The sequence below is a fragment of the Sorex fumeus genome, unplaced genomic scaffold (genome assembly GCF_029834395.1).
Source record: "Sorex fumeus unplaced genomic scaffold, SorFum_2.1 ptg000122l, whole genome shotgun sequence".
Taxonomy (NCBI): domain Eukaryota; kingdom Metazoa; phylum Chordata; class Mammalia; order Eulipotyphla; family Soricidae; genus Sorex; species Sorex fumeus.
The window spans coordinates 43,668,241-43,695,728 of record NW_026606179.1 but is presented as its reverse complement, the minus strand read 5'-3'; the positions used below and the strand labels follow the sequence as shown (position 1 = coordinate 43,695,728).

At 37.9% G+C, this 27,488-nt stretch overlaps 1 protein-coding gene across 6 annotated transcripts in view; it reads left to right on the top strand.

Annotated features, from left to right (window-relative positions):
- CDH8 (cadherin 8) overlaps nucleotides 1-27,488 on the top strand; it is a 431,289-nt gene that overhangs the window by 259,902 nt on the left and 143,899 nt on the right. For all 6 annotated transcript variants that reach the window (XM_056135708.1, XM_056135711.1, XM_056135709.1 and 3 more), the window contains one exon: nucleotides 27,318-27,454. In XM_056135708.1, the coding sequence (XP_055991683.1) occupies nucleotides 27,318-27,454 (137 nt within the window). The remainder of the gene's footprint in view (nucleotides 1-27,317; nucleotides 27,455-27,488) is intronic.

Sequence of the window (27,488 nt, the reverse complement as noted above, 5' to 3'; positions counted from 1 at the left end):
TTTGTAGATGCTTTGAGTGGATTGTGTGTGTGTGTGTGTGTGTGTGTGTGTGTGTTTGCTTGTTTGTGCCAGTATTTTTTTCTATCATTGGGAAAGTGCTATTGTTTTCCTTTCTTTGACAGTCACAGTGAATTATAGATATAAATTTAGAATCACGAGACCACTGTCTCAATGCATTATGAACCCCCTCTCTTATTTCTTATTTGTTTTGGAATTATCTACCTATCACTTCCTGTGCATTTCAGATGGGTCAGCATATCTGAATGGAACCTTTTAGACAAAAATCTTTCTCTGCCAGGTGAAAAAAATGCCCTTGGTTTATGCTTTCTCTGCTTGGAGTTCCCCCCACCCTGAGAGAAGAAATTATCCTTTATAAAAGTTCTTCCCCAGCCTTTTTAAAAAATAAGGCTCAATTCTTTTTTGGTTTTTTATTTCTGTCTGAACTGTATACATCTTTTCTCATTTTTCCAGTCACCCAAACAGCAGTACAGGTGCTCAACCTAAATAGCTTTCTTCCTGTAAAACACTGAAAATCTATAACTTGCACACTGGTCTCCAAGGGTGAAGTGCTGGCTAATGATGTGTTTGAATGTGGATTTCAAATATTGGCTTAGAAATGTTTGTTTCAAGCAAGAGCAAAGAAAACTAGATAGAGGAATGGCGTAGTAAAGAATTGTACAGTTAATCTATGAGTCTGATGTCAGCTCACTCCCAAATCGTTGAATTTCTAAGTTAACAGGGATTCTTCTAATTACATTACTCAGGAAAACTCTAGACATGGGCATTTTCTCAGAGGTTTTATTTAATTATTACTTTATGTACATAATTCCCATTAATTACAAGGGTGCTATAATTCTTGAGTCTACAAGTAAAACCTACGTATGTCAGTATCCCAGATAATTAGAATTTGGGATTATTTTCAAAGGTTGGAGGTATGATCTGAGTGGTAGAGCCTGTGCATTGCATGTACACACCCCTGGATTTGATCCTTAGTTCTGCATGCACTTTTTTTCACAACACAGATTGTCCCTGATACATTCACCAGCACCTCCAGGAGTGTGTCCCCAGCACTGCCTGGTATACAACCTTTACCTCCTTTACCCCCAAAATGAATGTTTGCCCATATCCAAAATGTTTTTTCACATAAGCAATTTCTGTATTCAGGATAATAGTGTTTCTTATAAGAATCACCACCCCCGAAACCCAAGCACAAAAATTTGTAAATCTACAACTATACCTCATGGTGTTTCACTAATAAAAATTAAAAAAAAAAAGAATCACCACCCCTACCCAGTGTTTTTCTTCTAAAGAATCTACCCTTGGGGCTGTAGCAATAGCACAGCAGGTAGGGAGTTTGCATTGCATGCAGCCAATGACAGTTAGATTCCCAGCATCCCATGTGGTCCTCCCCAGCATTTCCAGGAGTAATTCCTGAGTGCATGAGCCAGAAGTTATCCCCTTGCAACACCAGGTGTGACCCCCAAATTAAAAAACAATAATAAAAAATAAATAATCCACCCTTTGAGGAGATAAAACTGTACTACCTGAGGATGTAAGGGGTGGTCAGATGTCCAATTTCAGCTCCAAAGGAATTTAAGAAGCCATAGACAGATAGAATACAGTGTACTTGTCTAAGAGGTTTAAATCTAGCAAATCATCAAGTGTTAAATACCTGGCAGGAAATGCCTGGAAAGATTTTATGGGCATCCCTTTACTTACTAAATCATGACTTGCAAAACAGAATCATACTGAAATCCAGATGTCACTAGCGGTGGAGGTGAAAATAGAATGTCACTGCCACTATCCTCTGGTTGTTCATCAATTTTGCTCGAACGGGCCCAGTAACGTCTTCATCGTGAGACTTGTTACTGTGTTTGGCATATTGAATATGTCACAGGTAGCTTGCCAGGCTTTGCCGTACAGGCAAGAAACTCTCGGTAGCTTGCCGGGCTCTCCAAGAGGGGCGGAGGAATCGAACCCGTCTGGTTCGTGCTGGCTGCACGCAAGGTGTGCGCCCTACCGCTGTGCTATCGCTCCAACCCAACTATAGAATACGTGAATGAAATGATAGCTATTGAAGTAATGAGCAGATTTGCTTTCAACTTCTCTAAAACAGGCAGTTTCTTAGATCTCCAAGAATAAGAGAATTGGCAAGTAGGTAGTTGGGTTCGTCCTACATGGGACCACTAATAGGACCAGTTTTCACACTTGGTTTGATAAGATTTCCACTCATGTCAGCAAGGGGCAGCTGAGGAGTATGGCACCTTACAGACTTTTACGAAAGTGAGCGTTCAGATATCAAGGTAATCATTGATAAACCCCAAATATGGAATCCTACCACTGCGGATAAACTTCTATACAGACATGTTCTTAAGCAGCTAGAGATGAGATTTGAAGAACATTTCTTACCAAAGTGCCAGTAATGTCAAATTGGCAGAACTTAGTAAAAACCAAGCTTCTTCGTCTCCCACGTGATTTCAGCATCTACAGTTTGCTAAGTGAAAGTGGAGATTTACTGATTGTTCCAGCTCACAAGGGATCAAGTGATAATGATCCTTCTTGTTGGTTATTATCACTGCTATTGTTGCTTTTCTTCTTGCCACTGGATGAAAGTAAAGATAGAGGAAGCCTACAGCTGCTCTGTATATGCAGCAGAAGCATTTCATTTTAGGCAAAGCTAAGGAGGGTTTTCAGGAATGTTCCCTGAAGGAGATGAACAGATAAAGTATCATCTGATGACACAGGCTTTTCTGTGTTTCTGATTGCTGTCAGGCAAGTACTAGTTCCTTGGCATCAACATCAACCCAAAGAAGAACTGACTACTTCTGTTTCTCAGCATTTACAGAAGGAATCTGACATGCTTTAAGAAGGTGGTCCCCCACAAGTTTGATTAGATGGGATAGGCTTCAGGGGGAAGAAAATGTTAGGATCACCAACTGCATTTTTTATCTCTGTTCTACATGTCTGCAGTGGCTGTTTTATACCCCCCATAGGGTTGTGGAGAACAGCGTCTCTCTCTCTCTCTATGCACAATTGGCTAATTTAAGTAGAAAATTAAATTTCCTGACTAGCCAGTGCAAGGCATACTTCCCTATGAGTCTAGCAGACAGATTTAGAGGCATTTAACCTTTTTAAACAGAACTGGAGGACATGCCACTCAGGGAATTACTGAGCAGCAAATAGCCATGCATGATGTTTCTTTAGGACTGGTGGATTTTATAGGCTGACAAGCATATATCCATCTTCTAAGGCAATGTTTACTTTCTCACCCAGCAAGAAACAGGTCATTATTGTGGCATCTGCCATATCAAACCATGTAGTCATTTATTGCTTGGTGAACTTCTTTTAGAAGACATTGTCAAGCAGAAAATTTATGTATTTTACTATTCTTAGCCCTGTATCTATATCTGTCTATAGATACTGTGCCAGTATCTATCACTGTATCTTCCCTACAAGGCAAAATAGTCACATAGAGACAAGACTCAAAGGCAACTCTCCCATTCAGCAGGAGGAATTCAGCCTCTGCTGCTCACTGTAATACCCTCTGCCTTTCATTAATATAGAATTAAGTTTTGCATATTATTTAAAAAAATATCATTTGTGAATTTTGCTTAGCCCAAATTCAAATCCACCACTGCTCTTCTCAGCTGGTCTAGATTTAGTTTCCTCATCTGTACAGGGAGATACTGTACAGATTATGGATCAATTAATGAATAGGGAAAATAAGATAATTTAATGCATTTATAAATAAAATATGTGTTAGCTATTGGCATTCTACCAGTTAATATATAAGCCATTATCAACAAATGACCTTAAATGGAAAATGAAATCCGCAACTTATTTTAGCAGAGATTCTTCTATTAATGTTGCTGACTGTATGCAGATTTGTTTTTTCCTTCAAGAGCATTTGCATCCTAAATAGTTTATTTAACCTCAATTAGTCGAATTTGCCTCATGTACTGCTGTGATATTGTTACCTAACTTAGTATATGGAGAAATGTGCTAAATAAAAGGATTTCATCCTCTAGCACATCTTTTAGATAACACACTGAAGTTTCTTTCCCCTCAGTGAACAGATGAGGAAACTGAGATTAAAATGACCAATTTACCTAGTATGACAGATAGAATTAAGAGGGCTTATCTAGGTTTTCCAAAGAATAAAATGCCAGCTCGCTGGATGCCATGTTCCCTTTCTTTCCCTGTGAGCTCTGTGACTCCAACTGCATCTCTCCATGTGGTGATTGCTTAGCAGGACTAATTTTGATGCAGAGAATAAACTATTCATTCTCTAAATGGTCTCATTCAACACAGGGTGCAGATTAGGAAGAGAAGGAAACCTATACCAGGTTCTGTGAAATCAACCAGAGTGTGGGTAGTGTTCCTTGCTAATGAAATTCAGCCCCATTGCATGGGTTTGTTACTATTGGCTCTGGCCCAAATTGTCATCAGAGAGGTAAAGAGAGGGGGTGAGGGGTGGAGTGTTATTTAGGTGAGTCTAACTTTGTACTAACTTCTAGTTTTGAATTATTCAACTTTATTACTTTATTGTCACAAAGCACTGTGAAATAGTAAGATCCCACTTTTAGAGGGAAGGAAGCAGTTGGTCTGGAAGGATGGGTTTTCTATGCATAGTGATAGAGCAGAGAGTGTGATGCCTTAAGAACTTAAGCCTCATTTCTGTGTACCTTTGCTCACCCTGCCCGTGCATGCGCTGCTACTTTCTGGCATCTGGCATGAGGAATGGGATGATGACAGCTGATGTTTACTGAGCCCATACTCTGGGGCAGACATTCTGTGATGGTGTTATAGGTTTATAGACTGCAGATTATTTAGATTTAAGGTAAAATTTCCTAGCTCCATGTAAGTCTTCCATATAATTCAGCACTTTCATGTGAAAGTTCAATGGTCCTAAATTTATTTCAACTGTATATTTGGTGTCACCTGAGCTTTAAGATGACTATGACTTTCTTAGATGGCTATTTCCTGTGTCAGAGAATTCACCTTGAGTAAGACTGCAAAACTGCTAAATGTACAGTGATGACAATGAGTGTTCAGTAGGCAGAGAAGTTTGACACATGACCACAGTGGCCATGATGCTCTGTTGTCCTAATTCCTCTCTTAAATATAAGTACCCACTCAAGACAAGAGCACTGCATTTTCTCCTCTACTTGTATTCTGGCATTTGATAATTCACCTCAGTTAGAGGCTTCCTGTTAATGAGTTCCTTTCCTGAAAACACACTGTATAGCCCTGGCAACTGATGAGGCTAAAAGTGAAAATATTTCATATTGTAAAGGACCTGGCATTAATTTGGAGGGTAGACTGTATACCAATTCTCTCTCCCTCTTTCTCTCTCTCTCTCCTTTTTATTTTCCAATTGTGCTAAGAATACTTAACATGAGATCTACGCTCTTCACAGATTTTTAGTGTACATAAGATCGATCCAGTATTGTTAGCTCTAGGCATTGTGTTGTACCACATATATCTAGATGGTCTTAATCTTGCATAACTGAAACTCTAAAACCATCAGTTGGCAACACCTCATTTCTTCCCCAGCCTCTGGCAACTATCATTCGACTCTCTGCTTCTGTCACTTTAGCACTTTTCGATCAGTTATGTAAGTAGAATTAGTATTTGTCCTTCTATGAGTGGCTTAGCACAATGTCCTTGAGGTCCAACTATACTATAACAAAATTCAGAATTTCCTTTTATTAAAAGTTGGGTGATATTTCATTTTATCCATCTGTAGCACTTTTTTTCTTCATTCATCTTTTGATAGATACTGAGGTGGTTTCCACATCTTGGCTAGTATAAACAATGCTGCAACGAATATGAAAGTGACAGCATAGCCTCAAAATCCTGATGTCACTTGTGTTAGATAAAAATATGTTCACTCATAGGTGCTGGAGTGACAGCACAGTGGGTAGGGCATTTGCCTTGCACGCGGTCGACCTAGGTTCGATTCCCAGCATCCCATATGGTCCCTCGAGCACTGCCAGGAGTAATTCCTGAGTGCATGAGCCAGGAGTATTCTCTGCACATCACCAGGTATGACCCCAAAATCAAATATATATATATATATATATATACACACACATATATATATATATATACATATATTCACTCAGCGATAGCACTGCGGTAGAGCATTTGCCTTGCACGCAGCCAACATGGCGGACCCGAGTTCGATTCCTCCGCCCCTCTCAGAGAGCCCAGCAAGCTACCCAGAGTATCTCGCCCACACGGCAGAGCCTGGCAAGCTTCCCGTGATGTATTCAATATGCCAAACACAGTAACAACAAAGTCTCCAATGGAGATGCTACTGGACCCACTTGAGCAAATCGATGAACAACAGGAGGACAGTGACAGTGACATAAATATTATTCAACCTCATAAGAATAATGGATCATAAAATACTTCTACTTCTAATTCTTTTCTAATTTGTTTTAGAAATTAGAGAGGCTATCCCTCTCTGCCTTCCCACCAGTAGTTTTCAAGTACTTAATAAGGACTGAGTCTTTGGTATTTTTACTTTTTTTTCAATTAAATTTCAAGGTTTGTTTTGGGGCTAAATCTGATGGTGCTCAGGATTTACTACTGGCTCTTTGTTCAGGTACCAGAAATTGAACTAGGGTCTGCCATATGCAAGGTGAGTGTCTTAACCTCTGTACTATTTGTCTGTCCCCTAATCTTTTTTAAATAACCATCCCTGGTAATTTGATTCCCACATAGTTTCAGCTCAAAGAAAGTTTGATTGTCTTTCAATTCAAAAGTGCCAACACTTCAAAATAATTATTTAAAGAAAAAAACATTGTATCTGCTAATTTATTTAGTTCATTCAGCAATATACTCATTTTTTTAAAAAAATAGTATATTCCTTTGCTAGCAAAGCCATCTTGTCACACTTTTTATGTATACAATGTACACTCACATGGAGTCCGTAGTATGTATATCTTATTGTGTATTGTTATTGTTATTGTGTGCATACTTTATTTAGTTATCCAGTGAATGTCAGTGAAACCCCTATTTCCTGAGAAAATTTTTATAATGACAGGATCTTTGCCTGAAGGAAATATGAAGGCTCTACCAAAGTAAGGAGGTTAGCTTGAATAGCTATGGGAAACACAAGCCTTTCATATTTGTCTAATTCACCTTTAATGCATATTATCTTCAAATGATAAAATGAGATTGTGGTGTTTTAGGGTCACACAAGGGAAGATGTTTCTTAATGAAATTTGAATAGTAACAACCATATAAAGCCAATAAGGCTAACGTGGAAATATCTGACTTTGTAAGGAACATGGTATTAATTTGAGAGCTGTATTGAGTATTATCATTTTTCTTTCTCTTGCTCTCTCACTATTCCTATAAAGAAGTGCCTTGGGTAGAAAAAAAACCCTTCTTTTTTTATCCTTAGAGGAATAATAAATAATATGTGATGTGAGGACCTTAGCATTCTGGGACTAACAGAACTCAGATAATATTATTTATTAAAGCAGTTAAAGCAACCAGTAGAGCAATTAGAGGCAAAAAGCTGAAAACTTGTAGATGGAATTTTTGATACTCAAAGAGCATGCGAGAAAATGTTAAAATGGTTTCTTTAGGCATAATAAGAAAAGCTGGAATGAAATTAAGCAGTGAGAAAGAAACAGTTGGAGTTCAGTGAAATATAATAACTGATTCATAACTAAGGAGTTTATTTCATTATATGTAGCTCTAAATAGCATCTTCACTTGAGGTTGGTTCGAAATTGTATCCTCCTATAACGTCTACATATAGAGGCTGCAAACAATATTTAGCAAAACATTTTACAATATAAAAGTATACTTCTGTCTGCTAAATTTGAGAAAAAAAATTTCTTTCTCCAGTTGCAGCTTCTACCTCACTATGCTCTATGAGTTTAATTAGGAATAAAATCATTGTGGCATGACACATTTCAACACGAGTTTCTGTGCACTAGGATTTTACAACTTGCTAAGTCCACTTGCTAAGGTGCAATAGCTTCTCTAAGAACATATTTCTCCAAATAGTGCATTTGCTCTTTCACCTATGTGTCATTTTGCAGACTATCTAAAGCATGAGGTATAAGAGAGGGTACTCAGCCATCACTTCGGATCTATACTCTAGACTCCAATACATTGCATTCTACAAATTCACTATACTTGCTCCTAATAGAATATGTGTCTTTTATTACTGTACGAGTATCCCCCCACTTCATTTTCCTTTTATAGAACTCACTTAAGGGAGAGCCCACGGATCTTGGGAAAACTTTGACATTCATGACACAAAGCCAGGAACCAAATACCTGTCGCCTGTACACAAACTCTGATGCATTATATATTTTTTGCATAGAGTTTTTTTTGGAACACAGCCACCCTTGTTATCTTTTGCCTTCCAATGACAGGGGTGAATATTGTGACCAGCAAAAATGCATGCAAAGCTTCAAGTACCTACAGTGAAGTCTGTCAACCTATACATTGGGCTCACAGGAACATTGAGTTTTCCAATAAGTATTATATGCAAACGAATCCAGTAATTGAATATCCAATCCAAGATCATATTCTGTTTCAGAAACACCCATAGATTAGAACTTAAAAATACTTTGGAACCAACAATAATGGTAAAAATTTGATATTAGAATTCATTGACAAGTGATAAGAACTGGCATTATCAGATAGGCCTGGCAGATCTAAAACCTTTGTTCTCAAGGGACCTATGATGGTTTGTAAGCATGTGAAGACTGCCAGAAGGAATTGGTTTCATTTAATGTAGCTTTTGGGAAAATCTCCATAACTACCATCTAAACAGGAAGGGATTTACTGAAAAGTAACATGATGACATCCTCCTTTGAGTGGGAGAACTTATTTCTTTTATGAATTTGTTATTTAACCCTGTTAATCTTCTTATACCTGCCTCAGTGATGAATATAACCAATGTCATTTGAATTGAGGCTGGTGACTGTGTTAGCCAAACTCTACTCTGCATTTTTCAATGTCTTGGCAAAGTCTCTAACCCTGGCACCATTTATTGTTCCATCTAAAAGCATGAGGTGGCATGGAATATAATTTCATGTGGAATAGACTTACTGTGGTATATTAAACAAATTATATTTCATGTTTGCAAATATGCAAATAGCACATAGTCGGTGATACTAAAACTCATAATTATTTATATATATATATATGAATTTTAAACCTTTGGTGTAAAATGCACTGTACTGTAGCAATGTCCTCCTGTTGTTCATTGATTTAGAAGTGGGCACCAGTAACATCTCCATTGTGAGACTTGTTACTGTTTTTGGCATATCAAATACGTCATGGTAGGCTTACCAAGCTTTGCCCTGTGGGTGGGTGGGATACTCTTGGTAGCTTGCTGGGCTCTCCGAGAGGGGCAGAGGAGTCTAACCTGGGTCAGCTGTGTGCAAGGCAAAAACCCTACCCACTGTGCTATTGCTCTGGCCCAAATTAAATATCTCTATGTTATATATTTAATATATAGTATAATTCATATATGAATTCATATTCATATTCAATATGAAACCTATGTTCAAATAGGTGTCATAATTTATGACGATAAGTGAATGACACATCTTATTCCCATTAAACATATGTGCTACAGATTTTTTTTCTCAGAAGTATATGTAACTTCAAGGACAAAATATCTGATCGGGCAGAACACTTGTAAATGCAAGGGGAGAGAAGCGGGATGGACAGAGGAAGAAATCAAAGTGCAGTGGGGTCTCAGCCAAACCTTGTTCCAACCCAGCATGACTCTCTGGAATTACTACTATCATCAGAGGAGGCCTGCATTCTGCCAAAATAGTAAGACCTTTAGTCCTCTGTTTGCTTAATTTCCCAATAACTAGATAGAAGACGCTTTCCAAAAATGAGGTTAACTCTGAGGAGTAGATTTCTGGGGACTGTCTACTGCTGAATCTTCTCACCTGACCATTGCCCTTCACTGAAGGAGGTTTTGCAGACAAGTCTGTCTGTTAATCATGGATAAACACACTGACCTTCTTTACTAGTGAAGTAACTTGACTAAATGCATAACATTAGCCACCTCCCATCCACATCTTTCTATTGCCACCACACTGACGTTTTTCCTCAGACAAATGTATATTTGTTCTTCATCTTTTTTCTTTGGTGTCTCTGGTTTGGTTTTGATTTGGGGGCACGCCTGATGTATTCGGGGCTTACTTCTGGCTCCATGCTCCGTACTTCTGGAAGTATTCAGGGAACAATATGTGGTGCTAGAGATTGAACCAAGGTCTGTGGCTTGCAGGGCAAATGCATTAGCTACCACGCTATCTCCTGGCCTCTATTCCACATTTCAAGATATAAATACTAATGTGGCAAGCTGATTCGACTGAGATATTAGCAGTGTGATCTGTGGATCCTGGCTATTCAAATAGAATAAAACTTCTAAGCTCTTTTAAAATAAAGTATTTAAAATGTTTAGGCTGGTAAAAATACTGATCTGGAGTGGTAAAAATAGCATAAGTATCTTGGAGGAAAAAGTAATTGGAAAGTGCTGATCTTGGATTTTCAAAGTTTTGGGTGATTTTTATTCCTGTTGTTCTTGGTTTTCTGATTGGTAAAGTCTATGTCCCCTCTAGGGAATTAAACTTAATAAAATGTTTGCATTCTGAGAGAAACAAAGATGCTTGTGTAGGCTTAGCAGTATTATCAAACATTATTATACTCATAAGGCAAAATAAATCCCCTATTTTGCATCCCAACAAAGGAAGATTGGCATCCTTATCTGATGTTCAAATATTTATGGGAATCATTTCAACCAAGCCATTATTTTTCCTTATATTTCTACTTCCTGACTTGACACAATGCATTATACAACCTTGCTTTTGATAAAGGACAATCAGATTTGACTGAGTATTGCAGATAAAAACGTAGTATTGTATAGATTAAAGAGCATGTGCAAATGAAGAAATGGCATTTTTATCCATCTATCAAATGTCCCAGTTCTATTTTGTGTATTTGAAGTGGAATATATCTAATTCAAGGGCTTTATAAATGGGCCTCAAGGTAAGGACAAATTTGGGATGGTCTACTGAGTATGCAGATAAGGATATGATTTTTGAGAGTGCAAAAGCAGGGTTAAATTATAGATGATATAATTAATGATAAAATGTATGGGAGAGGGTCTAATTGTCTTCCAAAAGCAACTCTCTGAAATTGAATTGAACATGTGTGGACATGAAGCAGGAGAAGAGGTTGGGAGCAAGGGTGAAGAAAGTTTGTTCACAGGTCAAATAGGAAATAGGTTTGATCACCTGTAGGGGACATGATACTGAACTTTGCAGTTCGTCCATTGTTGAAACTGGGTTAGAACATGTGAGCAGGCAATGTATTAATGAATGACTATTTTTGGTGTAAAATGCTTTTGTCCCCTTGATTGCACATCAAAACAGTGTCCTTTTATTACTGGTGTACCATAAAACAACAAGCTATTTCAATGTAAATGCATTTGCTGTCCTTAAGAATTAGCCAGTCACACCTTATTTATCTGTTAATTCTCAGTGCTTACCTCTAGTGCTCAGCATTTGCTAAATGAGGCTCAACATTCAATTAAAGTTTCAAAGTACACATAACTTTATCATATTACAAATGGCTTTGATAAAGTTATTCCTGCTCTTTTATTTCTTGGGTTTACATATTTTCAACAGACCTTGTTTAACTTTACAATGAGTGATTCCAACCAATAAATATCACACAAGCATACAATCAAATACCATCATCCTCAGAGAAATCTAGCACTTAATAGGTTTTTCATGTGTCATGTACTATGGTCAGGTTATTATTATCGTACTTTTTGACAAGGTAAAATGCTTATTAGTCTCATTTTATGATGATAGAAATTGAGAATTGGAATCATTTATATGAATGGCATCAGTTCTTTCTTGACTTGGGCCATACCAGACAATCCTCAGGGCTTCCTCCTAGCTTCCTCAGGGACCACTTCTGTTCTTGGGTGACCATATGGTTTGCTAAGTATGGAATTCTGATCACCGATATGCAAGGCATGACCCTTATCCACTATACTATCTCGCCTGTCCCTCAATTTCTAATAATAAGGATGAAATGATAAAGTAATATACAGTGCTCAATAGAAAGGATAAAAATTAGAAGAGCACAAAAAATACATGAAATTCTGAATATTGCTACATAAGAAGGTACTTTTTAAAGCTCCTCCCACCACTGTTCTATTTTCTGTCAACCCTGAATCTCCTTTTATTGAGAGAGGTCATCATTGGCATGATTGGCAATTCCTCATCTCTGCATTTAAAGAATTGGTCTGCATCCTTACTGTAATCAGTGAAAATTATGGTCACGTGAAGGTTCATGATAGCAGAGTTCATGCTCAGAACTCCTAATATCCTTTCTTGAAAGACACTTGAGATGTCAAATGGCAATTGAAATGTCTAGATTTCATGTATTTATAGAAAGACCATCATTTTTGGCTAATACTTGTGTGGCTATTTCTGATCAGTGTGGTATACTTGGAGAATTACATATAAAAGGCTAAAGTGAGAAAACCTAAAAAAATTGTCTAATTAGAAGGACAATAGAAACTCATAGAAGTGGCTGAGTCTTCCTAAGGGGATTTCTTCTAGGCACTTCCATGTATTTCACTCCCCAAGTGCAAATCATCACCATATTTACTTTTTAAGCTCATACAACACATTTCTAATGTAATTACAACAGTCCCATTCATCTGTCTCCATACCCTTTTATTTCTAAACAATTGCCAAAACAACCTCTAACTCAATTTATAGCTGTCCTCTTAGATATAGAAGCCACTCACCACATGTTCTCCTTGAAATAAATTTAAATTAATTTAAACGAAAACTCCAAATTCCTCAATTATGCTATTTGAATTCCCAGGTAAAATAGCCACAAGTAACTCGTGATTGCTCTCTGTGACAGCAAAGATTTATATACCATAAGAAAATTTTAGAACACATCTATGATTTAGGTTCCACCACATGCCTTTTATATTTTTTTTCCAGTGGCTACCGATTTCTTGTGGGTGAATCTTTCCTCAGTATTTTTTTCATGTTCCTTCAGCATGTATTTCTTCTTTTTTTTTAATTTATTTTTTATTAGTGAAACACCATGAGGTACAGTTGTAGATTTACAATTTTTGTGCTTGGGTTTCGATTATACAATGATCAGATACCCATCCCTCCACCAGTGCCCATTTTCCACCACCATGGATAATATCCCCCTCATCCCCATCCCCCCATCCCCCCCCTGCCTCTGTGGCAGGGCAATCCCCTGTGTTCTCTCTCTCCTTTTGGGTGTTGTGGTCTGCAAAAGAGGCATTGAGTGGCAAACATGTTCAGTCCATAGTCTACTTTCGATATGCATCTCCCCTCCTGGGAGGATCCTCCAAACACCCTTTATTTGGTGCTCCCTTCTCTATCTGAACTGCCCTTTCCTCTAGGATACCCGGCTGGCCTCTAAGTTATGGAGTAATCCTCCTGGTGCTGATCTCAGCTATTCTTGGGTATTAATCTCATACTTTGTTACTTTATATCCCCCAGATGAATGCAATCTTTCTATGTCTATCCCTCTCTTTCTGACTCATTTCGCTTAGCATGATACTTTCCATGTTGTACCACTTGTATGTAAATTTCACGACTTCATCTTTTCTAACAGCTACATAGTACTCCATTGTGTAGATGTACCAAAGTTTCTTTAACCAGTCATCTGTTCTTGGGCATTCAGGTTTCTTCCAGTTTCTGTCTATTGTAAAGAGTGCTGCAATGAACTCAGCATGTATTTCTTGATACCTTTCCCCATTAATATTGAACTTCAATCACGTTCTCCTTTTTTTTTAATTTTTTTTTTATTTTAATGAATCTGCATCCAAGCTGTGGAGCAATCCTCTTGGCTCTTATCTCTACTATCCTTAGGGGTTATTCTCCTGATATGTTACTTTATATTCCACAAATGGGTGCAGTCATTCTATGTCTGTCCTGCTCTTTCCAACTCATTTCACTTAGCATAATACTCTCCATGTTGATCCACTTCTATGCAAATTTCATAGTTTCATCTTTTTGTTAAGACCCTGAAGCACACATAAGCTCCTGGCTACCTCAAAATCTTCAAAATTGCAATTGATTTGAGTAGGAATATTTTTGGAATATTTCACACATCTAGCTTCCCCCACCTTTCAGACCTGGTCAAACTCTGCCAGGCAATTTCCATATAAAAAATTTAAAGGTCTAGATTTTTTGTTTTAACTACAGAAACAATGATGTAAGACCACTTTTTAAAATCTGGGGAAACTTAAAAGACATTATTTAATTTGGGATTAATCTTTTTTTTTCTCTCTCACTCAAGCCTGTATTATTTTAGTTTCTAGGGCATTTGCCTTGCATGCAGCCAGCATGGTCTACCCGAGTTCGATTCCTCCGCCCCTCTAGGAGAGCCCAGCAAGCTACTGAGAGTATCTTGCCCACAGGGCAGAGCCTGGCAAGCTCCCGATGACGTATTCGATATGCCAAACACAGTAACAAAAAAGTTTCCAATGGAGATGTTACTGGGCCCGCTCGAGCAAATCGATGATCAACGGGAGGGCCTTTACCTTACCTTACCAAATAAGTTTAGTAAATTTGAAGTGATAGCACAGCGGGTAGGGCGTCTGCCTTGCACGCAGCCAACATTGCCGACCTGAGTTCGATTCCTCCGCCCCTCTCGGAGAGCCTGGCAAGCTCCCTGTGACGTATTCGATATGCCAGACACAGTAACAACAAAGTCTCCAATGGAGACATTACTGGGCCCGCTCGAGCAAATCGATGAACAACGGGAGGGCCTTTACCTTTACCTTATCTTTTATTTATTTATTTTTATATTAAAAAGTCATGATTTACAAAGTTACTGAGAATTGCATTTTAGGCATACAATAATTCAACACCAATTCCTCCACCAGTGTCAACTTCTCTTTACCAGTGTTTCCAGATTAAAGAAACAATACTATTGTTCTCATTTTTCACATAAGGAAACAAAAGCTTAGGTTCATAGATGGGTTTAGTAGGGAAATTGAGAACAGAAAGATTACTTCCTGAAAAAGTTCTCAGTCATTGTATAAATATTACAGTAGAAATTAGCTCAGAATATATGCATATATTTGTGATATATCAAGTACATATATTTAAAAGAATATGTTATTTATTTAGATGACCTATAATTGCTGTGTTCACTCCAACTTACATAGACTTTGCATAGCTGCATTAAATTATCTCAGACAAAGCAGATGAGTCCTTGAGATTGAAAATTTGGTTTTGAAAGTTCTGATAATGTTCTTGACATTGTTCTAGTCACAGATCAATATTCTTTATTGCAAGCAAGAACTGTAATTGGGGTAAGCTAGAGTTTCCCCAATAGGTAGGTGTTAGAGGTGGTGCGGGGGAGATGAGGTGGATATTTTAAATGAATTTATGATAAATGAATGTATGCACATATAGTATTTGGATGCAGATATAAGAATTTGTCTTGTACACATACGATAGACACACAAATAAAGACACATCTATGTAAATGTATAAATACATGGGATTTTTGTGTGGAAATATTGGTATGAGAGATAAATAGCTGGGCTGTATTAATTGAGGTAACATATTATTCAAGTAAAGGTGTTATGTGATATAAACATTAGCAATAATTCTGTGTCTTATTGCTCAACACAATAACATTCCATTGGTGATTTTGACCTATCAACAAATGGTTCATCAGTTCTAGCTTCTTAACACTCAATGCTGATCTCTGCAAACTCCTCCAAATTGAATAAACGGGTGACATCAGTTTGTGTTCAAGATTAGACCCCTCCACATTAAGTTAGACTCGGCAAACAAGATGCTAAGTGCCGGAGTAGGAATGTATCTGTAATCTTCACAAGGTGAAATGATGGAGTTCTTCTAAGGCATATTATTGTAGATTAGAGGAACAGTAAGACTGAAGCAAACACGATGTTTGTTGGAGCAAAGTGAGAAAGTGTGAGTAGAGTGTTGGTAAATCTTGATTAGCAAGGATGATGTCATTTCTAAAATATATCTAGTTAGTCTAGTCCTGAAAAGAGAATGTCTATTTCCAAAACCTCCATCATTGGAATTGATGTTCACAGGAGCCCATTTTCTCACACGTCACTCCCTCCCACTGTGTAAATGGGAAGTTTCTTCTTATTGTGGCAGGAAGATGACTCTCCAAAGCCCATTCTACCCTTAGCAAAAGAAGACCTTTTCTCTAATGACTCAAATAATTCTGCAAAAGAGAGCAAATCCAATCCAGGCATATTTTTATGAGATTAGAACAGAGATTTCAGTAACAGAGATGCAAATCCTGTGACTTTTAAGATATGCATTAGAGGATATTGAACTTTCCAGTAGAAATCAGGTTAAGACACAATAAGTTTTAAAAAATTCCTATCCCATTTTCTTCTTTCTCTTTTATTATTTTAGCCTTTGTGTTCACACTTAATTAACATTCTATGCTTAGTAAATGTTTTATTTTTCATCCTTTAGTTAGTAACTGCAGTGCAGAATTTCATCCCATGTGATGTCATAATAAGTGAGTCAAATGTTCTTTCCTTTTCACTTAACAAGGCAAGTCCAGTGAATGTTTAACTGTAGAATAAAAGGGGGAACATCATTGACAAGAGGAAGGTGATCATAGCCTCAGCTCAGGTGTATGACCCGTTCAACAGCCTCTTAAATCCTCCAATATACTAGGGGTGAGATCTTTTAGAAGAGTTAGAGATAGGCTATATCAGATTTATATTAGTTATATCAAATTTATTTGGCCTTTCATCTCCTTTCCAGAATGCACTGTAGCACAGTCCTCCCATTGCTCATCAATTTGCTCGAGTGGGCACCAGTAACATCTTCACTGTGAGACTTGTTACTGTTTTTGGCATATCGAATACACCATGAAGAGCTTCAGCACACCCCCTGGATTGTATAAGGGAACAATGAGAAAGCTCCCTTCATCCCCTACTATTGCACCTTAACTCCCCAACTTCTTCCAGTGACCCCCAGGGGGGGAAATGACCCACTTTGGGAAGTCGTTGTGTAGGCACTGAAAACTTGGGGGGATTTGTTTTTTTAAATTCACTGGGATAATTCTGATTTTCCTAAGGTTACAAACAGAAGGAAATGGTAGTCCTTTTTTTTTTATTTTTTCCATTTCTGATTTCCTTCTCCACAGTCCCCCTAGACATGGAGGGGTTCTCCATCCTTTACAGATGGAAGAATTGACTCATCATTAAAAATAATTGATTGACCTAAACTAATCATGTATCAGCTCATGTGCTGCATGCAAAATGCCACTCTGGGAAGTAGAGATATTTTCTATTTATTTATTAATTCAATTTTATTGAATCACCGTGAGATAGTTACAAGCGATATTTTCTCTTTAGAGACGAGCCTCTGAGTGTCTGATTAGTTACCTAGTTAGGATGCGACCCTGCAGGGGAGATTCTCCTGAAGGTTGGGCTCTCTGTGCTTCTTCCACACTGTGTGCCACCACTGAGACTGGGGAGCCTAGAAACCAGAGTGGCTTTGCTTCTGCGACATGAACCCCCAAACATGACATCTTAAGAATTTTTTAAACTGTAGTTTAGGTAACAGAGTTACATTAGTGTTAATGTTCCTGGTTTTCTGATGTGCAAAGTTTCTGCATCTCTGCAACCAACTAAATGCCCAGACCCTCCACCACAATCCTTAAAGTCACTTCTGGTCTTCCTGGCCTGCCTTTTCTCTCTGTCCTCCAATGCCTGGTGATCTTAGTTCTGTGATCACAGACCAAGGTTTTGTCAAACACAAATACTGTCCTCCTGTTGTTCATCGGTTGTTCATCGATTTGCTCGAGCAGGCCAAGTAACGTCTCCATTGTGAGACTTGTTACTGTGTTTGGCATATTGAATTTGTCACGGGTAGCTTGCCAGGATCTCCGAGAGGGGCGGAGGAATTGAACCTGGCTCTGCCAGGATGGCTGCTCACAAGGCAAATGCCCTACCACTGTGCTATAGCCTAGGGTGGCTGAGGCTGAGACTTTCTCTCTTTCTCCCTCTCCTTCCCCTTACTTTAGTCCTTCCCCTTCCCCTCCCCTTCCATTTCCTTCCTTCCCATCATCCTTCCTCTCAAACTTAACCTCTCCCTCACTCCTACCCTTCCCTTCCTCTTCTTTTCCCTCTTAGACCTCCTCTTCCTTCTCCTCCTCTTGTCTTCTCTTACCCCTTCCCTTCCCCCATCACCATCCCCTTTCCCTCTTCCTTCCCCCTCACTCTACCCTTTCCCTTCTCCTTCTTTCTCCCTCTTAAACCTCATCCTCCTTCTCCTCCTCCCCACCTCCTCTCTCTCTCTCCCTTCTCCTCCTTCCATCCCAACACCATAAGACATTTTATTCAGTATTGCACTTATTTCACTTGACACCTTTTTCTTTTCTTTTCTTTTCTTTTCTTTTCTTTTCTTTTCTTTTCTTTTCTTTTCTCTTTTTTCTTTTTTGCTTTTTGGGTCACACCCAGCAATGGACACGGATTACTGCTGGCTCATGCACTCAGGAATTACTCCTGGCGGTGCTCAGGGGACCATATGGGATGCTGGAAATCAAACCCGGGTCGGCTGTGTGCAAGACAAATGCCCTCGCTACTATGCTATCACTCCAGCCCCTTGACACAACTTCTTTATCCACTCATCTGTCACTGGACATTTGGGTTGTTTTCATAATCAAATAGTAACTATGTCAAACAGTAACTAGTCAAAAAGCCAACTACAGTACTTAGCACTGTAGTGTACATGGATCTTTCCAAGTCAATGTTTTTTGCTCTTGGGGTAAATACTATTTCAGAAAGCCTTATTTCAATAAGTCTCTAATGAAAGAAATAGAAGAGAGTACCAGAAGGTGGGAAAATAGTTCATATTCATGACGTGGAAGAAATAACATTGTTAAAATGACCATCCTACCCAAATCATTATACAGATGCAATACATCTTAAGGATTTTTTTTAATGCATTGGATTCTAACATTTTAGATAATGCTCCAAAGTTTGTTAATTTTAAGTCACTTTGCTTTACTTTGAAAGAAGTTTTTGTTACCCTAAGATACAAGTTCCCGATCTGAGGTTCCCTACCTTTTCAGGGGTGGAGCCAGTATCTGCTCAGAGCACAGCTCAAGTGAATGCTTTTCGGGTTTTAAAAATTACATGTATTAATATGTATATGTATTAAATTTTATATATATATACATATATACATATACATATATATATATATCTGGCCCGTAGTGATAGCATAGCAGGCATGTTGTTTGCCTCGCATGTGGCCGACCTGGGTTGGGTTCTTCTGTCCCTCTCAGAGAGCCCAGCAAGCTACTGAGAGTATCCTGTCCACATGACACAGCCTAACAAGCTCCCCGTGGCATATTTGATATGCCAAAAACAATAACAACAAGTCTCACAATGGAGATGTTACTGGTACCTGCTCAAGCAAATCGATGAACAATGGGAGGACCGTGCTACAGTACATATATATATATATATATATATATATATATATATAAAATTCTATAGATATGTGGGGTCTATTGACTACACCAAACTGTGTTCAGGGGATTAATCTGACTCTGAAGTAAGGAAGTCACTCATGTTACTTAGGGAATTAAATCATATGTGACACCAGGGCGTGAACTCTGATCAGCTGCAAATACACACTGGATATCCTTCTGGTCTCATAACCATGATTTTTGTTTAAAAAATGAATATGTCCAGTGAACCCCTGTACCTGCCAGAGTGAGCTTACAGTCTCAAGGAAATTGGTGGAAAAATAAATGCCAAGAATGGTGCCAGACATGCTAGTATACATGTTCCTACTTCCTCCTTTTCAGCTTCATTTTAGTTTACTTTTAAGTTTGTTTTTTATAAGGATCCTACCAATAGTGGTCAAGAGGGACTCAGGCTGGGTGATCAGATTCATTATAGCTGAGGCTGAAAGTGATCAATCAGATCTGCAAAGGTCATACTCCAACATGATCAGGGTTGTGTAATGTTGGAAGTTTAATACAGTTCCGTCCATGTATCAGGCATGTGCTCCAGTACTTTTAGCCATATGTCTAGTCCCTCAGTTTTATTTTTCTCATTTTGGGGGTGGACATAAAATGCTCAGGCGCTGCTCTTAGTTCAGTGCTCAAGTGTCACTTCTATGTAGTTCTGTGGTGGGAGTCAGAGAGAATCAGACTTGAAATTTCTACATGTAAAGCATGTACTCAGTCCTTTGGGCTATTTTCTCAGCTAGTCAGGTTTATTTTTCATCACTGACAATGATGTCATCTATATGCTTGCCTCTCTGATCTGAGAATACACTTGGACTTGTTTAGGGACAAAGAAACAAGGAATGAAAGGGTGTTAGCTGGGACTTACAGATTTGAGGAATTGTAAAGAGATACTTCTGATTTCCAAATACTGACAATCTTAATGATTTTTAAAGATTTATTTTCAAACAGTTGTGTTCCAGTTACTGTAATAAGGACTTCGTACATATCACCTAAGTTAAACCTCACAAAATTGGTGACAATTTCTACTTTGAAAATTGATATGGAGAGACTCCTAACGTAAAATTGACTTACACCAGCCAGTATAAGTAATGTGATTAAGAAGTGAACCCAAGCAAGGAGACTTGGACTCTTGTTCTTTGAGATGAGATCATGCACATCTGAGGGTCGTCTGCCAGTCTAGAACTCCCCATGTTGTATTAAATAAAGAAGCCAAAGAAACAGCCTGTACCCTCAAGTTACAGAACAGATTTTGTGAGAAAAGGAAGGTGGATTAAAAATTTACCTAGAAATAAATAGTGAAGCTAGGAGATGGAAGGGTTTTTTATCTGGCTATCTACAGAGGTCTAATATATCACCATCTTATTTAAAAAATCATGTTGATAGGTGTGCCTCAATTTATATGCGGTGGACTTTACTGTGATTTAACTTGCTTTTCACAAGTTGAAGGCTCCGTTGATGACCACTATATTTTCTTACAGGGAACACCCAAGGATACTGGGTACACCCAAGGATACTGGGTATGGAGAGGGGCTGGGGCCTGATAATTTCGGTACAGCATTGGCCATACAGTGCTCAGACCCAGTGGTTATCAGGAGACACCAGAGCCAAAGCCAGCAGTGTTGAGGGATGGGATCAGGTTCACTGTGCCTGGGACCCAACTTTGGACCTCACACATGCTTATAAGTGTATATCCAGGATTTGAGCCATTTCTCTATCTCATGATAAATGTTAATATATATGTCTGTATACGTATATAGGTACATTTCTACTTCACAATAAAGTTTTTAAATGAAGCTATGTGATTTTCACATAAAGCTATTGTTTACCTCCTATTATAGGATAAGCCTAAGTTTCATATGCACTGGAGAATCCTACGCCCTTGCTGTACTGTTCTAGCTATATGCTTGGTTGCATTGGTCTGAAACTGAATCCTCAGTCTCTCGGACATGTAGCTGCCTTATATCTGTTTAACACGTAGATATCTATAAGATGTTCAATTCAGTGTGCTCTAAAATCAGAAAACTAATACCCAGGTTTTGATATAGAAAGTCGAGTAGAGGAATAGCATGCAGTACCCTCACTGGCATACAGCTGTGAGAGCCCATGGCAGGATTCGGGTTCCTGACCATCAGTATGCTCACGGTTTTATGTTGATGTGTGCTTAACACATACTTGCATCTTCCTCTTACAGCGATTCTCTTCTTTGTTTACTAACATCATCCATCTTATGCCTTCGCAAAATGAACTCTTTCTATACTTGGTTTATTCATGGACTTCAGAGCACCTGTGCTGATTCTGTATGTTACTTCAAATTTCCTAGCCCTTAGGAGTTTTACTTGTCTTTCATTTTGTCTGTAACAAATTCAGGAGAGGAGGTGGGAAGAAGGAAAAAGGTACTTTGCATGGTGCCTGGTACCTCTGTGGTTTTTCATGCATGCTTGTTGATGTTGAGTCAGGACTTTCTGTCTCCTGGGCAGTTTGGGGGAGTCTTAATCATAAAGTCTATCAGGCAGTAAACTGTGTGAAATGTCCATACAGGAAGCAAGGGGCTTCATGAAATAGTTGGATAGACTTTGAACTGAATTTTAAACGAAGTCATTTTTCCCCCCCATCAAGTTCCTCCCATTGTGTAATCTTGTAATATTATGACATTCTTACCTCTGATATTACTAAAGGGCTGTATTTATAGCCTATTTTATAAATACTTATGACTCACCCATAAAGTCTGTCATGAACTGGAACTTTAAAACACGAGAAAAATATTCCTGCCTCTGTTAGAATTATGACATAAATGACACCCAAATGTTCCTAAGTTTTATGTTATTTATAAACTATCAAGAAAGAGACTTACCTGCCACCTTTCAAGTATAGAAAAAGTTTATCAAGTTTTAATTTAAGGGGTATAGAGATTAGGATGGTGGTGGTGATGATGGTATCTTTTTTGCATTTTAAATTCCAGAGACTGATTAAGCTTGATTTTCACTCTTTACAACCATCCCAAGGATATGGGTATTTAATAATTGACCAGAAAGAAAATTCAGGCTCAGTGAATTTATTTAATATACCAGAAATGGTGACACATGAATAATAAAGATGGGATTTTATTCCAAATTTGAAGTTTGTATGACACAGATTTAAATGACGCATTAAAAAACAATATTCTTTTTAATTTTAAATATCAACTTCAAAAATCCTGTCATTGTTCCCAATGCTTCTTCTACCCACATGTGCCAGGCAGTACTCATGTAACTGTGGTACATATATTGTATTTGTGACTCATGAGTATCAGTGACTAGACCCATTCTCATTTACTATGGTCTCTGGGAAATTGGTCGATATATAAATGTGTGAAATGTCATCAGTGAAATAACAAAATTACTAGAATCCTGAAATGCCTAAAAAATGTATTTATGGGTATGATGTTGAAAATGATAAGTCTCTGGATATCACTTAGCTTTCTTAAGAGTCACTGTGCAAATTATATGTAAAGCAAAATACATTCTGGTTTCATTATTTATAGTTAAACTTAAAATTTTGGTCTGGAGAGATAGCATGGTGGGTAGGGCACTTGCCTTGCAAGTGACTGACCTAAATTCTATGCCCACCATACCATATGGTCCCTGAAGCCTGCCAGGGGTGATTCTGGAGTGTAGATCTAGGACTAATCCTTGAACACTGCTGGGTGTTCAAAACAAAACTAAGATATACCTGGAGTCTCCTTTATCATATCAATAATCACTGTTCCCTAGGAAAATAACTTTGTTCTTTCCATAATAATACAGATTCAAATGCTTTGCAATGAACATTTCTCTATGCTGTTGAAAACACTTTTAATATATCTTTTTTTTCTCAGCATTATTCCTTAATTTTTTCTGAATTTCTCTGATCATCCTGGGGGTTGGGTACGGTGGTACATTGTAAATGCCTGTTATATATGCTAGCTGTCTTAATTTTCACTCTAGTTTTTACTAAATTGAGAATTGCAATTTCATATTACATGTTTTGTTCAAAGAATTTAGTAATAAATCACTGTATCACTGTCATCCCGTTGATCATCAGATTACTCGAGCAGGTGCCAGTAATGTCTCTATTCCTTCCAGCCCTGAGATTTTAGCAGTTCCTTCTATACTCATCTTTTCCCAATGATTGGAGGTACTTTCAGGGTCAGGGGAATGAGACCTATTGTCATTACTGTATTTGGCATATCGAATATGCCACAGGGAGCTTGCCAGGCTCTGCCCATGCTGGAGTGATACTCTCAGTAGCTTGCCAGGCTCTCTGAGAGGCCCAGGGCAATGGACAGATGAAGGATCAGTGGAAACAGAGAAATAGGGCCCCAGGCTACTCAATAGTCTGTTTATTTCTCTCTCCTCCCCAGCGTAGTCCAATCTCTCCCATACAACATAGCCATAGTCGTAGTTTTGGTCATAGTCCCAGTCATCATAGTTCCATCAACTTAGTTTCCTCGTAGACCTCATAGTCCTCTACTTTGTTATCTCTTCTTCCTCAACTCATCATAGTCTCATAGTCCCCTTCTTACTTCTTACGGCATAGTTATATAGAAACCATGAAGGATGAGAATACACATAGATGGGGTTGAACACTGCCATAACAACAAACAGATGTAAAACCACTCCTTCAGGGGAAGCTCTAGGAGATAACTCAAAGACAAAATCTCATCTGAGGGTTCAGCACTCTAGATTACTAGGAGATCTGCTCAAGAACAGGATTCCATCTAGCCTGTATTGCTTTATCCTTTCCTCACTAATAATCCAGTTAAACAATCATAGTAAATTTACTTCTTATGATATTTCTAATAATTTTGTATTAACATAGTAAGAGATACATTAAGCTAAAAATTGGCTTAATGTATACCAGTCTACAGTCCTCAGGTCAGGTTAATCTTTCCTAACCCCAGCTGGGTCCTTATTTAGTTACCTTTTTTGGGGTCATAACAGACTTTCCCATGACCATGCTCTTAATTTGTTATACATACGGTACTTAGTTTGTCCCCTTTCGATGCCAAAGTTTGCCCTGAGTACATCCTTCGTTGGGGACCCTCCTTTTGGGGGTGTTAGGAAATAAGGACAACTAAAGCTTAAGTCAAGTAAATATGATGAATGCCCAAGAGCCAATATTATTTTGGAGTCAATTAACTCCCATGTACAAAAGCATAGCATCCACTGTCTTCCTATGTCTATACAAAAAGGGAATTGCTAAGCATTCAAGTGACATAAAGGAAAAAGAAAAGCAATATAAAATTAGGGGTTCCTGATGGAACATGGTGTGCCTCAGGGGCACTGTTCTGGGAGTAACTCAATAAACAAGCTCTGTGGAAGAAGCAAAAACAACCGCAATGTAATCCAACAGGAATTTAGAGAGATGCCTTTTTATATATGATATTTGCATCTAGAATAAGGGCATCTATGCCATAACTAAAAAAGAAAAACAGTCAAAATGGAACACATTATATATCTACTGTCCAACTATCCTTGTATGTAAGTACATACTATATAAATAATAAGTTGTATGTATCATACACATAAACATGTAATACTTGCTATGGTTAAAATGTTAATATAAAACTTTTAGTTGTAGGATTATTAAAAAATGGGTTTACTGTCTTAATATGTTATTCTTTTAATTTAATTCTTAATCCTCTGTTCTAGAAAAAATGGTGTCTATGTGATATTTGTTTTGCCTTGAGTTGGTTAGGAATGGAATACCATATAAATGGGATGATGTAAAAAATAGAAGTTTATGTCTCATAATTCTAAGATTGGAAATCCAAGATAAAATGTGTTGCATACCTGATCTCTGCTGAGAACAGTGGTTTCCTTCTCATTGTGTCTTTACTGTGAAAGAGGGAAAGGAAGAGGGAGAGGGAAAAGGAGGGGAAGAGGGAAAAGGAGAGGAAGAGGGAAAAGGAGAGGGAGAGGGAGAGGGTGAGTCTTTTTTCATTTTTTTTTTACAAGAGTATGGACCTCATCGTGAGGACCCCATCCTCATGACCTAACCTAACCCTAATTACAACAGAGAGGTTTCAACCCCAAATACAATCACATGGCACGTTGAAATCTCAGCAAATAAAATTTTCAGGGACACAAACATTTGGTTCATAATGCTGCTCTTTGAGCCTCCATTTTCTCTTGTTTTAGTTCATTTCACTTACAATTTATGCACCAGTTTTTCTAATTGTGTCTTGTGTGCTTTAAGATGCGTATTTACTGAATTTAGCATTCCATAACCAAAGCACATATTTTGGCATATAAAAGGCTATTAATAAGCGGTGTGGGAAAAGTTTATCATCTTCATATTTAGTGTTCTTGATAAAAAGTTGACTCGAGACACAAACCACCATATTGTCTTTTTGTAAAAAATATTAAAATTTTATTTGCCTAAAAAATTTAGTACAGGAGTTAAGGTGTTATTTAGTATAGCTGTTAAGGTCCTTGCTTTGCATTTAACTAATCCCAATTCAATCTCTAGCATCGCATGGGCCCCTGAGCACTGCTGGACATACCTCTATCCACAAATAAATAAATAAATAAATAAATAAATAAATAAATAAACAGAAGAACCCCACAACATGGCTGGATGTGGCTCAACCCCTCACCGCATGAAATAAATAAAATTTTATTGATCTACATTATGATATTATATCAAGTTCAGAGTATTATCTTATATGAAAGTTTTCTCATTAAACTTTCAAATTAAAAATAATGTATTGGTAGGGCATTGAACTCAGGGCCTCACACATTTGGGGCACACAGTCTACCACTGAGTTATAACCCTAGCCCTAAAGTTACCTTGTACAGGGGTGACTTTCCATCCTGAACAGTATTCAAGGGGCTTTGAGAGCTGTGCTTGGCTATACTTATAGAACTCAGTCAGACAGTTAAATTCTCTGGCCTGAGAATGCATTGCTGTGTGGGCCTGGTGGTGCTGGTTGTCACTGTGGTAACCCTAGATGTGCTCAGGATCATCCAGGGATTAAATACCTGCATTGCTGAGGGATCATCATATGGTACCAGTATTTGAACTACAGCCCTGGCAGATGGAAGGAGTTTCCCTGATCACTGTTTCTTCCTAGCCTTAACTCATAAATCTGCAAATATGTTTATTCCATTTTTTAAGTTTTTAGAGTTTAAAAGCTGTTATGAATTTTTTCTAGACACTCAGCAACCACTTGATTTCTACAGACAAAAATTAATCAGAAACTTATTCTCTGTACTTGAAGTGTTTTTATCTTTACTTAAAATGAAAACAAAGTAAACCTATAGCAATGACAAACATCTATTGTCAAGTGAAATACAAATTTAAATCAAACACACATTTCCTTTGAATGACCATAAATACCTGTCTAGCAGCATCCTGCTTTGGGCTTGAGTTCATTGTTTATATGATATTTTGTGGCAAGTGCTAATTATCATAAGCTGTCCAATAAATGTGATGGATTGCCCAATTAACTCTTCATCAGCATCCGTTTTTGAAGATGCTACCTATTGAAACTGATGCCAGTTTATGACCTCCATGCTGCATACATAGCTAATTACTCCTTGGACAATAATTATTAAGTTTCTTGTGTCTCATTCAGTCATTTTATTTTACAAATTATGATGCCACTGAATTTCCCAATTCATTTGACTTCACAACTATGGCTCTCCGAGGATTACTAAAGGTCTGCTGTGAACTGTATGGATCATATTAATATTAAAGTAGATTACAGTTATATCTGTTTTGTAGGTTTTCTATCGACCGGCACACTGACCTGGAGAGACAGTTCAACATTAATGCAGATGATGGGAAGATAACACTGGCAACACCACTTGACAGAGAATTAAGTGTATGGCACAACATAACAATCATTGCCACCGAAATTAGTAAGTGCCTCAATTTGTTACTCTCTTACTTGTG